Raw genomic sequence first — 14,086 nt, 5'->3', positions numbered from 1 at the left:
CAACAAGATAGATTGATACAGTGGCTGCAACAATGGACTCAAACACAGTCCAGTGTTGGTAAGAACGGCCCAGGGACAGGCAACGTGTCACTCTGTTGTATATGGGGTCACAATGTAAGTACTGAGTCGGAACTGACTCACGAGCACTTAGCAACAACATGCACAATTTGACAACCACTTTTTAAAATACAGTGAATTTCCTTTTGTAATACAAATCTGATATATTCAACTGCAGAAAATTGGGGAAAGAAAAGTCCAGAGGTGGCTGGATGGAGTTGAGTGTGGCCAGGCACAGCATACAGCCAATAATTCCACCACCACAATCAATATGCTAGAGTAAGTTGAGTTTCTTTCTAAATATAAATACATATAAGCACAATCAGTGTTTTTAAAAATGATAACTTTTCCTGTAATCAATTTCATAACCTTTAATGTTTTTAATTAGCAATGTATTGTGAATATTTTCCCATGTATAACACTCTGGTATAACTTGATTTTTAATGGCTGAGGATATCCCATTCTATGGACACGCAACATATTCATATTAGAGCATATTAGTACAGACATTTATGTATTCTGCAACAAGACAGTATCACCTGCCCACCAGGAACTAACGGCCTACAGGAACAAGCATAAAAACTAAGACTGATGATCGTCAGACATGATCTCATGCCCATGTGTTTGATGCTGCAGAAGAAAACAACCGATTGTGGTCCCCTGTACCACTAATGAATTTAAGTAGGTTACACTGTTATTTTAATTCCCACACGAACTTTCCAAAATAAATAAAAACACTCCAAAACAAAGCAGTTAGGATAACAATGAAGTTAAATTTAGCATATACTGTTGTGTCGTTGGGTGCCATCGAGTGGGTTCCCACTTAAAGTAGTGCCATGAACACCAGGGTGAACACTGCCCAATCATGTATCATCCTCACAGTTGTCGTTATATTTGAGCCCACTGTTGCTGCTACTGTGTTAAACCATCTCTTTGGGGGTCTTCCACTTTAACAAGCATGATGTCCTTCTCCAGGGACTGATCCTTTCTAACAACAAGTCCAAGAATGTCATCATGATTTCTAAGGAGCATTCTGGCTGTACTTGTTCCAAGACAGATTTGTTTGTTCTTCTGGCAGCCCATGATACTTTCAATATTCTTCACCAGCACCATAATTCAAATGCATAGATACTTCTATGCATATGGTCTTGCTTATTTATTATCTAACTTTCACATGCGTATTATGCAACTGAAAATACCATGACTTGGGTCAGGTGCATCTTAGTTCTCAAACTGACACCTTTATTCTTTAATAGTTTAAAGACATCTTCTGCACCAGATTTGCCTAATACAATATGTCCTTTGATTTCTTAATTGCTGCTTCAATGAGTGTTGATTCTGGATTCAAGTAAAATGAAGTCATTGATAACTCTAATTTTTTCTGTTTCTCATAATGTTGAAGGAACTCTGGTAGCATAGTGGGTTACAAGTTGGGCTGCTAACTGCAAGATCAGCAGTTCAAAACTACCAGCTGCTCCATGGGAAAAAGATGAGGCTTTTGTTCCTGTTAAGATTTACAGCCGTGGTAACCCTATTCATGGTTGCTATGAGTTGGAACTCATTCCATGGCATATAACCACACCACCACACCACAATGTTATTTATTGGTCCAATTGTGAGGATTTTTGCTTTCTTTACATTGAGATGTAAATTACTGAAAGCATCAAGAGAAGATGAAAGGAATACACAGAGTCACTGTACCAAAAGGAAATGGTTAATGTTCAACCGTTTCAAGAGGTAGCATATGATCAAGAGCCAATGATATTTAAGGAGGAAGTCCAAGGTGCACTGAAGGAATTGGCAAAGAACAAGGCATCAGGAAATGATGGAATAAAAATTGAAATCTTTCAAGTAAGTGAGACGGCACAAGAGGCACTCACTCATCTCTGCCAAGAAATTTGGAAGACAACTATCTGGCTGACTGATTAGAAGAGATCCATATTTGTGCCCATTCCAAAGAGAAGTGACCTAATGGAATGCAGAAATCATTGGACAATCTCTTTGATATCCCATGCAAGTAGTTTTGCTAAAGGTATATATAGAAATGGCTACAATCATACATTGACAGAGAACTGCCAGAGGTTCAAGCCGGATTCAGAAGAGGCCGTGGAACGAGGGATATCATTGCTGATGTCCAATGGATCTTAGCTGAAAGCAGAAAATATCAGAAAGATGTTTACCTATGCTTCATTGACTATGCAAAGGCTTTTGATTATGTGGATCATGACAAGCTATGGACAACATTGAGAAGTATGAGTATTCCTGAACACTAAATTGTGCTCATGAGGAATCTGTACCTGGACCAAGAGGCAGTTGTTCAAGCAGAACATGGGAACACTGAATGTTTCAAAATTAAGAAAGGCGTGTAACAATGTTGTGTTCTTTCACCATATTTATTCAACCTGAATGCTGAGCAAATAATCTGAGAAGATGGGTTATGTGAAGAAAAACGAGTCCAGGATTGGAGGAAGACTCATTAACAACCTGAAATATGCAGATGATTGATACAACCTTGCTTGCTGAAAGTGAAGAGGACTTAAAACATTTACTGGTGAAGATCAAAGAGTACAGCCTTCAGTATGGATTATATCTCAATGTCAAGAAAACAAAAATTCTCACCACTGGACGAATAAACAATATTCTTATCAATGGAGAAAAGATTGAAGTTGTCAAGGACTTCATTCTTCTTGGATCAACTATCAACACTCACGGAAGCAGCAGTCAAGAGATCAGACTACATATTACTGCATTAGGCAAATCTGCTACATAAGACCTTTTTAAAGTTCTCAAGATGTCAGCTTGAGGACTAAAGTGTGCCTGATCCAAGCCATGGTATTTTCAATAACCTCATATGCATGCAAACACTGGACAATGAATAAGGAAGACCGTAGAAGAATTGATGCCTTTGAGTTATGGTGTTGGAGGAGAACATTGAAAGTGCCACGGGCTGCCGAAAGAGCCAATAGATCCGTTTTGGAAGAAGTGCAACCAGAGTGTTCCTCAGAGGCCAAGATGGCCAAACTTCATCTCTCATACTTTGGATGTATTGTCAGGAGGGACCAATCACTGGAGAAGGAGATCATGTTTGGTAAGGTGGAGGGTCAGAGTAAAAGAGGAAGACCACCAACGAGATGGATTGGCCAAGTGGCAGCATCGATGGACTCAAGCATGGCAACAATAGTAAGGTTGGCCCAGGATCGGGCAGTGTTTCATTCTGCTGTGCATAAGGTCACTATGGGTCGGTACTGACCCGATGGCACCTAACAACAACAACTGCCAAATACTTGCTCCAGACTTGGAAAAGAAAAGAAAGGTACAAAGAAGAAATGAAACACATGATCTTTCTCTCAAGCATGTACATGAAAACCAGTAAAGTACAAACAGGCTCTTGTCTATAGTGCTTACGACAGAAACACTGATATGGGCTCCAATTTATTATGCAAACATTGCTTTACCAGTCTGTCTCCTCCCCTAGAGGTCAAAAGTCATATCTAATTCTTTTTTTATTTCTAGGGCTTAACACAACACTTTGCACTAGGTACTATACCTAACACAGTACTTTGCATATTTAGTTAATGACAGATCTAGTTATGTTCTAAAAAGCTAAGATGTCACCTTGAAGACCAAGGTGCTCCTGACTCATCAAGCCATCCTATTTTCAATCGCTTCATATGCATGCAAAAGCTGGAAAACATAATAAGAAAGATGAAAAATGAATTCATACATTTGAATGATGGTGTTGGCCAAGAATAATGACTATACCATGGACTGCCGGAAGAACAAACAAAAATCTGCCTTGGAAGAAGTGTAGCTCCTCAGAAGTGTGGATGGCTTTCAATAAAGCACCTTTGATTTTGGTCCCTTCAATTATTAATAAGTTTATAGAGATCACACTATTATTTTATCTATAACTAACACATGTGCTTCCAAAAGTACATAAAACCACTCCAAAGTAAGGCAGCTATGATAATAATAAAGCTAAATTTGGCACACACAACAAAGCTGTTATCAAGAAGGATGAGGAAGATCATCATGCTTCCTAAAGTGGAAGATCAGCAAAAGAGGAAAAGAGGAAGACCCTCAACAAGATGGACTGACACAATGGCTCAAACATAACAACTGTGAAGGGGTCACAGAGCCAAGTAGTGTTTTTTCTGTCGTATGTAGAACTGCTGTGCTTCAGAACCAACACAATGGCACCTAATAAAAGCAGTACATATTCTAAAAGTGAAATCTTTAAAAATCAAGCATTAAATTGAGCCACTGGAAGGGAAAGTAAATAATAACACAATGAAAATGATGACACCACGTTCCTCAAAAAAAAAAAAGAAACTATACAAATAAAGAAGTATGTGACATATTATCATATATATTCTAGTAACAGGATACATTTACCTGTTTGCAGATTCTGCACCAGGAATATGTGAGAATTGTATGTTGATATCCAGGTACTGGAGAATCCAATTCCTTCAGGATTATCTGCACACAGCCTTGGCCATGGACAAAACGCCGAATATGGTGCACCATGGGGATGTCACAGAACATGCTAGGACACTGATAAGAAGGCCTTTGACAAATAAGAGAATCCTTTTCACATTAACCATAAGAGAAGCAATGTATAATGAATACTGGCTCATCACAGCCACTATCAAAAACAGCATAGCACCCTCCCTAGAGTAACAGTGATCAGTGGACAACCTGACCACCAGACAACACTTGAGCCATTCTATGTCTGCAGCTGAACACCCGGTTCAACTATAGCAGGGCGATAACTTCCATTTGTTAAATACCTTCTATAGTTTCATGTAAAGTCCACCACTTGTAAAAATATCCTTTCATCTAGCCTATCAAAACCCCTGAAATCTCTGGAGATTGTTATCTTCAATAAAGGGAGCTGGTAAAGATTAAATGACTTGCTATTTGTCATACAAATAGTAGGTGACAGAAACCAGTCTAGCTGGCTCCAATGCATCCTGTGCTTTTCATATGAATCTTTATAAATGCAGACATCCTTTCTACTGGACAACCGCAGAGTAATTAGAGAAGCAAAGGTTTGAGGTGCTAACTAAGACTTCTCCATTTGAATTATTCCTTTTTATACAAGTGAGGACCACATACCAATCCTTGGCATTCAACTTCTGTGTATGTTTTACGTTGAAATCTAGGTTTCAAAAATGCAAAAACGTAACATTAGAGGGAAATTTATTCTTACCTGAAACAGTATCTCTCTAAAAATATTCCTAATGTAAGATCATTCTTCCCATAAAATTCCATTGTTACAATCCTAAAAGAAGAAATTATTTCTTAGAAAGACAGCATAAGAATTACAAGAAAGCAGAGATTTTCATGAAACCACAAAGTCTAATTATCTATTAAATCTGTTTATAATATAGTGTTAGTTATAATGCTGCTGTTGTACAATAAGTTTAACACCTTATCTGGTAAAACAGTCCTGGACTAGCTAAACTATACATCTTACCCAACTCCCAATCCATTAGTATCTTCTTATACTATTCAATGAGGATGCATCAAGTATCACATTAACTGAGTAAAACAGATCTGAGTTAGGAAGAATAGTTTCCTTTACAAAGACTTAAGCCTTGCCATGATATGGGACCCTGGACCCCTGCTCTCTAGTTCACACCTTTTCTGAGCATGAAGAACAGCAGCTCATAGTCCTGCCAAAGAGTCCATTCCTAACTTGATGCTTAATTCACAAGTGCCCACAGATACAGCAATTTCATTCTGCTCCTGTTGACACCCTGTGGGCTCCTCCAACTCCAAGTCATCCTGCTAGAGAGAACTAATTCCACTCTCAGGAGAACTGGTGGAAAGAAATGTTTCTGGACCCCAAACAACCACTGTATACACTAAACAGTACTCCCAAAAAACCCCAGTATTTTCACAGTCCTTCAAAAAGTAAAGGTAAACTACCTCATAAATAAGCTTTTGTGACTATCATTTGAAACAAATAATTGTAACATTATGCTATATGTTTCTATTTGTATTATTCTACCTAGAATTTATTTTAGAATAAACACATTAGTAAGGCAAGAAGCTGATTGCTTTTACAAAAATGATGCCTGAAAGAAAACCTGCCTAAGTAATATAAATGAGAGGGCTTCAAAAAGTTGACAGGAAAATAGAACAAAAAGATAACTGAATTTTTCCATGAACTTTATGAAGCCCCCTCATATTACCAAAATGGTTATATATGAGCTTTTATGGACCAATGTTCTGCTGTTTAAAATGACAAATTTGTCTTCCACACCTCATATCCTTTTCAATCTTAAGACACTTTCATTTACTTTGACCCAAGAGCACAAATACAAATTTCAGAGTTAACTCACAAGTTTAAAATTTCTGCCAATTCATGTATGACCAGCAAAGTGCTATGGAGCTAAACACAGACCCAAATGGCTGTTTTGTTATAAAGCTGCTGAAAGTCTCAAGTACAGTGTAACAGTGTAGAGAACCAGAGTCCTACCAAGGGCTAACACAGGTACTGGGGGCGTTGCTGGACTGCGCAGACGAGCTGCTGAAGAGTACACACAGTCTCTGGTGATTGACAGGGTTCAGACAGTCCACCTGGAAGAGCAACAGAAGCTGTAACACCCTCGACTCCAATGCAATGCTTCCAACAAATTCTACTCTATGTTTAAAACCTCCTATCCTGGTGTGGTCGCGTAGTGGTTACGAATTGGGCTGCGAACCTTAAGGTCAGCTGTTCGAAACTACCCGCTGCTCTGCAGGAGAAAGATGAGGCTTTCTACTCCTGTAAAGATTGACAGCCTCAGAAACCCTGTACAGGGTTGCTATGGGTCGGAACCAACTCGACAGCACTTAACAACAACATCCTGGTGTGGGGAGTCCTTGTGTGGCACTGCAGGCTAATGCACTGGATTGCAAAGTCACTTTGAGCCACAAGGTCGGCAGTTCAAGCTCACCAGCTGCTCTTTAGAAACCCTCTACTACAGGGTGGAAATGTATCAGAACAGGCTCCAGAGCACTCACAATAAGAACCTCATTACTGTGGGGGTGCTGGTGAAGGAATGTTTCAAACAGTTAGAAACTGAAGACACTGAAGACGACCCAGCTTGTTTCTGATGTTGTTAAAAGCTGATAAAAAATTTTAAATACCTCTGTTTTTCTAACTTAAATACTCCTTACTTTTACAAAACTGCACTAAATTATTCTGAAAGTGAGTGGTTAACTGTGTATGGAACAGTCTGAGCTGATGGATAGACAGAACACCAATCTGAACACCCAGAAATCTAAATTCTAAGGTATTTGTGTATTGGCTTTTTATATCTGATTTTGATCATTACAAAGGTAACACACGTACCTACTCCCTGCTAAAATTAAAGCACAATAAGTACCTATAGCCTCTTCTTTCATTCCATTCCCTCATCGCTCCTGAGGTGACTGAACAGTATAGTATGGTTAAAGACCATCTGTTCTTTTTGCTAGCTCCATATACACACAAGTAAACACAGGCGCTTTTGCTTTTATTAAATGGAATGCTGATACATATATTAAAACACAACTTGATGTATATACTTCAAAACATATCATGGCCTCTATTCAGGTCAATAGTAAGATCCAATTTATCCCTGTTAATACAAACAACTGGAAACAATGCTTCAATAAACATCTTTGCACATATATTCCTACAAAGTGGGAGCCTCCTAGTATAAATACGCTTACTCATTTCTGAAAAATTGATTATAAAAGACAGACATGTTGGATTAACAGTCTATGTATATAGAAAATAACAGACTGTCCTATCACTTTCTATCAATTAATACAAATGCATATAAACATAAGTACATTTATATAAAGTTTGTGATAGTATTTTTCCACACCACAATGAAGTTTTGTCAACCTCAAGAAAATAAACCGCATGCTATGCTTACTTAGCATCTTACTAATGAAAGAAGCCCTGGTGTGGCACTGTAGGGTAAGCACTGAACTGCTAACCACAAGGTTGGCAGTTCAAACCCACCAGGTCCTCCTTGGAAACCCTATACAGGATCCACTATGAGTCAGAACCAACTCAATAGCACTAAACAACAACAAAAATCAGTGAAACTTGAGCACCTTTTTGTTTTATGAATTACTTGCATTTTTCTCATCTAGAGATGCAAATGTTCTTTAGTTTTATATTTTACAGCTTACCATCATTTAGACCAGTCTCAATTTCTGTTTGAAAAGAAAAGATCAAGTGTCACTGTCCCTTTTACGACCAAGGTGAAGTGTTTTGTTTTAAAGATAAATCAATCCAACATTAAACACACACACACAACACATTCGCTTCCTACTACAAGCTTCTATCTCATTGTCCCCGTCATTATAAGAACCAATCATCCATACTTATGGGTCATCCTGCCAGAGCCTCCACACCTCCCCCTGCCTCAGAGTTTTTACTAGTTTCCTATTGTTGTTGTGAAGTCAATTCTGACCCATAGCGACCCTGTATAGGGTTTCCAAGGAGCAGCTGATGAGCTTGAAGTTGACCTAGGAATTCAAACGACTTTGCAGTCTGATGCATTAGCCCACAGCACCCAGCTTAAAACCCCAAAACCCACTGTTAATACTATATGCTCCTATTTTACATTATTGAAGCAACACATAAGCAGGCACTCAAAACAAAACAAACCAAATTATTACAGGAGAAATAATTTCATCAATCTGCATGTCAGTTGTCATATTTGTTTCACTCTGAATTGGCAGTTTCTCAACACACTGTAAATGTATATGAACATTCAAAAGTAGCCCAGCTTACCTTTGTCGCCCAAAATGCATCACTGGGATTCAACCCTTTCTCCTCATCACTCTCAGTTTTGCTTCCTGATTTGCCACTGGAAGTGCCTGACGCATCCTTTGAATGAGCAAAGGGATCTACGTTTTTCTGCTGAATTCTTCCTCCTCTGGCCCGATAATCGGCTAGCATCCTACCCAGGCTCTGGCTATCACCCAGATGCTCAGCAATGCTAGTGCTCACTAGCTGATGGGAGGGCAAGACATGAATAGACTTGGCCTGAATACTTCCATTGATGCCCTGGAGTCCGGAGAGATCTCTGAGCAGCTGTTTCTTCCTCCGGCTCTCCATTTCTTTGAACTCCTTATTGAGGAGAGGAGACCAGTACACCTGCTCAGCAAAATAATCTCGGGTTGAGCACCTCATGCCCTTTTCAGTTAAAAGGAAGGGCTCTCGGAATGTGATCACTGGAGACACACAAAGGATCACATCTTTCAATTCTTGCTTGAAGGCAAAAGAGTATGTCTTTAGTTTATCTTCAGAGGAGGTGACTTCCTCTGTCACATATAACCCAGTGTCATCCTGTAGAGGGTCTCTAAAGGCTCTCATTTGGCTTTTGGGATCTTGTAGCTCATCTGTTTGCTGCAAAGTCTCTGGCTGTTCATTGTCTGTGCCAGCTTGATGGTCATCTATGTGAAGTGGCAGTAATGATTCTGGGAGTGATGGGAAGACCGCATAGGGGATCCTGGACCGGCCAGCTGCTGTGGTACACTCTTGATGCTTCAGCGAGGCAACATCCTGCAGAGCACTTTTGTTTTCCTGGTCACCCTTCTCAAACACAGTCCGTGATTCCAACAAAATTCTATCATCAGAGGGCAAGGCTTCTGGTATTCCAGGTGGCCCATCAGAAGGGCAGTCAGGGTCCCGGGAAAGGGGACTTCCGCTGAACTGCTCTTGTGCAGCCCCTTCCTCACTGCATCCCTCAATCAGAGAATGAAAAAAAGAGTTTTGAGTTAACGTGGGTGGCATGGCAAATTCGTCCATAAGGAAGGAGATCTCTAGTTGAGAATGATGAGCTACACAGATCATAAATATTAGGATCTCCTTAACTCGGGCCAGCTCATAATCAGAGCCTCCTCTCAGCTTGATTGTGCAGCCGAGGTGCTGTGGACAGCCTTCAAAGACCATCAGTGTCTTGGTTTGTTCTGCAAAGAAGCAAACAGAAAGTTGCAACTGCTAAGGTGGCGATGCACAAGTCCCAACAGAATTAGTTCACCTTTAAGAGATTCAGACCACAGGTACCTGATCTCAAGTCTGCCCATAGCTTTTCCCTTACAGGTGAACACTGTAGTGTCGAAGTTAATTCACTGAGGGCAGTCCCAATCTCAGGTGAACCTATGCTAAAAATCACTCACCATTTGGCAGCTGGAACATCTGCATATAAAATTTGTGACAGGTGCCCAAGTGTGGTTTTGTAAGGAGCTGGTCCATTGACATTACTAAGTCACCTTGGGTCATCCGACTGATTCGATCTAAAACTTGCTAAAACACAGAAAACCATAAAAAATTAGAAAGAAGGAACATCTCAATAAATTTCATCTGGAAAATAATGGGACCCTTCTAAAGTAATTCCTACACTGTATTTTCTTGATTTGAATAATTATATAAGAATTCTTAAATGTAGCTTATATCTGTACTTAACTGCTAACTAATCAAGGTGTACACTAAAACAAGCCATATTTCTATTAATAACATTAACAAAAGGCATTAAACCATCATGCAAGGCACAGTACTGGGGAAGCGGATGTGGGGAAAGATGGGAACAGAAAAAAAAAAAAAAAACAGAAAGAAAAAGACTTTCTGGAATTGGTCTCCTTATTTGAGATCTATAATATCCTTGGAGGGTAAATTTTTCAAAGGAGAGAACATTTTCTGCTTGTACAATTCACCCAAAAAGATGAAATAAGATCAATAAATATTACTAACTAGCTAAAGCTAGTCTATCTTTGTCTTGCAGAACTAGATACTGAGTGTTATCTAACTAGTCACACTTTTTCCCATCCTGAGATGCTCTAGTCCTATAATGAAATAGCTGCCACTTCCTTCTGTACCACTTGCAATACATATGTGACAGATAAAAAAGAAAAGAAGACGATCAAAGTTCTTTGTACATCAATTTAAAAGCTGTAATTTTAAAAAATGATATAAAATGCAAAATAGCAGCACTCACTGATTTTACATTAATGACCAAAGTGATGCCATGCTCCAGCAACATGTCCTGAGCAATCCGAGACACAGTTTTCTCTACTAGAACCAATGTGGGTCGGACATCAACGATTCGCTGAACATAGTTCTTCAAGAATTCCCTTTCCTAAGTAAGATAAAACAAAAATATTATACCTGGGTCAATTCAAAACCTAATTTTACTATATTATAGGGATAGTTTTACTGCTTACATTGATTTCTAGCTAAACTTGCTTCATCCAGAAGTTAATTCTATAAGCAAATAAATTTAAATACAACCAAGAATCTCATTCTTCATTCTAAACTGTGTTAATTACAACGAAGAGTTACCAGAGAAACGTCATTCTCTAGCACATTAATATTAATATTTAAGAATTTTCAATTCTTAATTATCTAAAATATAAAAGCCAAGAATTAACAAGCTAGTTCTCAGAGATTAAAATGCACACACACACACACACACACACACACACACACACCCCTAGCAACATCCCAATTGCTAGATGCTTCTAATATGGTTATATTGTTGTTGTTAAATACCATAGAGTTGGTTCTAACTCATAGCAACCCTGCACAGGGTTTCCAAGGCTGTAAATCTTTACGGAAGCAGAAAGCCTCATTTTTCTCCCGTGGAACGGCTGGTAGTTTCGAACTGCCGACCTTGAGGTTAGCAGCCCGATTTGTAACCACTACGCTACCAGAGCTCCTTAATATGGTTACAGACTCCTGTTTATATTCTAAAACCAACTAGATTATGTCTTCTTTGGAGTATGTGAATAAATAACACCCTTAACAGTTGCTCTTTCAGTCACTGACTGATTCCAGTCTCCCAATAGATTATATTCTATTTACCTAGAATAACTAGAATTAAAAACATAAAACATAATGCTTAGTACAATTTCATGACAAAGCATAAATCACAACTAGAGCTAAAACACTACAATTCATTAACTGTTTCATTAAGTGTCTGGATTCAGACAGGAGACAAATGAGGCTGAGTTCGTTTGTCACTCTAGCTCTGTATGTCTAAAGTGTTTTCTGAACAAGATTTTATTTAAGTTCCCTGTCACCGGTGACAGATTAGTCTAGTCCTGCAATGGGCCTGCCATGTTATGGGATATATTCTTCTTCCTTGCTGTTTTAAAAATAGACACTATAGCTAGATTTTGGAAATTCTCTTATTAACAAAATAGAATTTTTTCCCTGAAATGTGTTAATTTCCTACTCTGCTTACTAAATTGTAATTCATTTTATTTGTATAGTTCCAATAAAGTATAATTATAGTAAATCTTTTATTTTTAAGTTTCCCCTAACAGGTCTAACTCCAATCAACTATTATAACTGAAAGCAAAGCATTGTGTTAAACGCCACACTGGAATGAGTCAGAATAATTTAAAATTTACAAGCACCACAGTAAACAAACATTCCTCCAAATTATACATGTTCCAGTAATAAGTTCTTACCTGAAGCACAATGGGATCTATGCAAGTAAATTTAGTTTCTTCTCTATAAAGATACTCAATGGAACACTTCAACAGAAGAATTTTGGGGTTTTTAATACAAGAATTCATCTACAAAAACAAAACAAAAAAATTAATACTTTGTTAAAGCTTTTAAAAGGTTTGCACTATATGGTGGTGGGTGGTTACGTGCCGTGGAGACGGTTCCGACACATAGCAACCCGGTATAGGGTTTCCAAGGTTGTAAATCTTGATGGAAGCAGAAAGCCTCATCTTTCTCCTGCGAACAGCTGGTAGTTTCGAACTGCTGACCTTGAGGTTTGCAGCCACTATGCTACCAGAGCTCCTTTTTGTACTATATATATAATCCTCTAATCATAACTTTAGAGTCCTGGTGTGCGCTGTGGGTTAATGTGCTGGACTGCAAAGTCATTTGAACTGCAAGGTCAGCAGTTAAAGCTCACCATTCGCTCCTCAGAAACCCTATACAGGTTCGCTAAGGGTCAGGACCCACTCGAAGGCACTTAAAAACAATCCTAACTGTAAATTTCATACTGATCATAATTTCTCTTCACATAAACTAACTCATTAAAATATCCTCATTTAACACTTTAATTATATTCTAATGGGGTTTTTTCCCAAAGCAAATAGAGCTCAGAACAAAATTCTTCAAAAATTGGCTCTTTCTCTAGTGCTAGTTTAATCTACTCCACCATGCTCTTAACGGTTTTATTTCTAATGCTGCAAGGGGGTATCTAGCCCCTAGAGTAAGGGGACTAAAGATAGGCTAGTTCACAAATCCTAGAGATCAACAGCTCTGAAAACAGTATTTTAGGCTTTCTATAATTCAAGAGGGGTAGATGCAGGAGAAAAGACTTAAATGTCTTCTGAAAACACTTCTTACAAGTTTCTGAGTGGGCATAGGTGGCAAGCAGACTTGGGTAACAAAAAGTTCACAGAGAAAATTGTACTGCATCTTTAGAGCAGAGATTCAAGCACAGAACTAAAACCACATGCCTGAAGTAAGATGAAATGAGCTCTTGGCACATCCCGTTTTCAGACTGGCCAGACTTACTGATTCTAACTAGCAGCCAGTTCTGAAAACAGTGACTCATCAGCTGGGAACCACATTCAGGACACTTTTAGCAATTAGAAATTTAAAACTCTCCAAATCTCTAAGTATGGACACTGGGGCAAGGTATAAGTTTCATGCATAAGTTCTTACCACACCCACAGAAAAGAGTACAAGACATTTATCTCTTAATTCAACAAAGATTATTTAATTTGGTTAAAAGCAGTACTTTAAGGATCATGTATTGTTGTAGGAAGGCTACAGAAATACTGACTGACCTTGAAGGATTGTTATGAATAACAGAAGATCCAAGTATACTTTTATTCATCTATGATAACTAGTTATTTTCAAGAGGCTTACTGCTTTATTAATTATAAGTCTGGAATCCCTTGATGATGCAAATGGTTAGGCACTGGGCTACTAACCAAAAAGTTAGTGGTTCAAGAGAACAAACAAGATGGCGGATCGGGTGGGTGTATAGCAGAGAGCTCC

General features: G+C 38.6%; 1 protein-coding gene across 1 annotated transcript in view; it reads right to left on the bottom strand.

The window, feature by feature from the left end:
- Window positions 1-14,086, bottom strand: part of PIKFYVE (phosphoinositide kinase, FYVE finger containing) — a 106,517-nt gene that overhangs the window by 37,261 nt on the left and 55,170 nt on the right. Inside the window, exons 16-22 of the mRNA XM_006872731.1 lie at window positions 12,526-12,633; window positions 11,049-11,189; window positions 10,234-10,360; window positions 8,843-10,023; window positions 6,545-6,645; window positions 5,270-5,341; window positions 4,453-4,624 (exon numbers count right to left, since the gene is read on the bottom strand). Coding sequence (XP_006872793.1) covers window positions 4,453-4,624; window positions 5,270-5,341; window positions 6,545-6,645; window positions 8,843-10,023; window positions 10,234-10,360; window positions 11,049-11,189; window positions 12,526-12,633 — 1,902 coding nt within the window. The remainder of the gene's footprint in view (window positions 1-4,452; window positions 4,625-5,269; window positions 5,342-6,544; window positions 6,646-8,842; window positions 10,024-10,233; window positions 10,361-11,048; window positions 11,190-12,525; window positions 12,634-14,086) is intronic.

This window comes from Chrysochloris asiatica, unplaced genomic scaffold (assembly GCF_000296735.1).
Source record: "Chrysochloris asiatica unplaced genomic scaffold, ChrAsi1.0 scaffold00212, whole genome shotgun sequence".
In the NCBI taxonomy this organism is placed as follows: domain Eukaryota; kingdom Metazoa; phylum Chordata; class Mammalia; order Afrosoricida; family Chrysochloridae; genus Chrysochloris; species Chrysochloris asiatica.
Note: the sequence above shows the minus strand (reverse complement) of the source record. Positions and strands in the feature narration are given on the sequence as shown.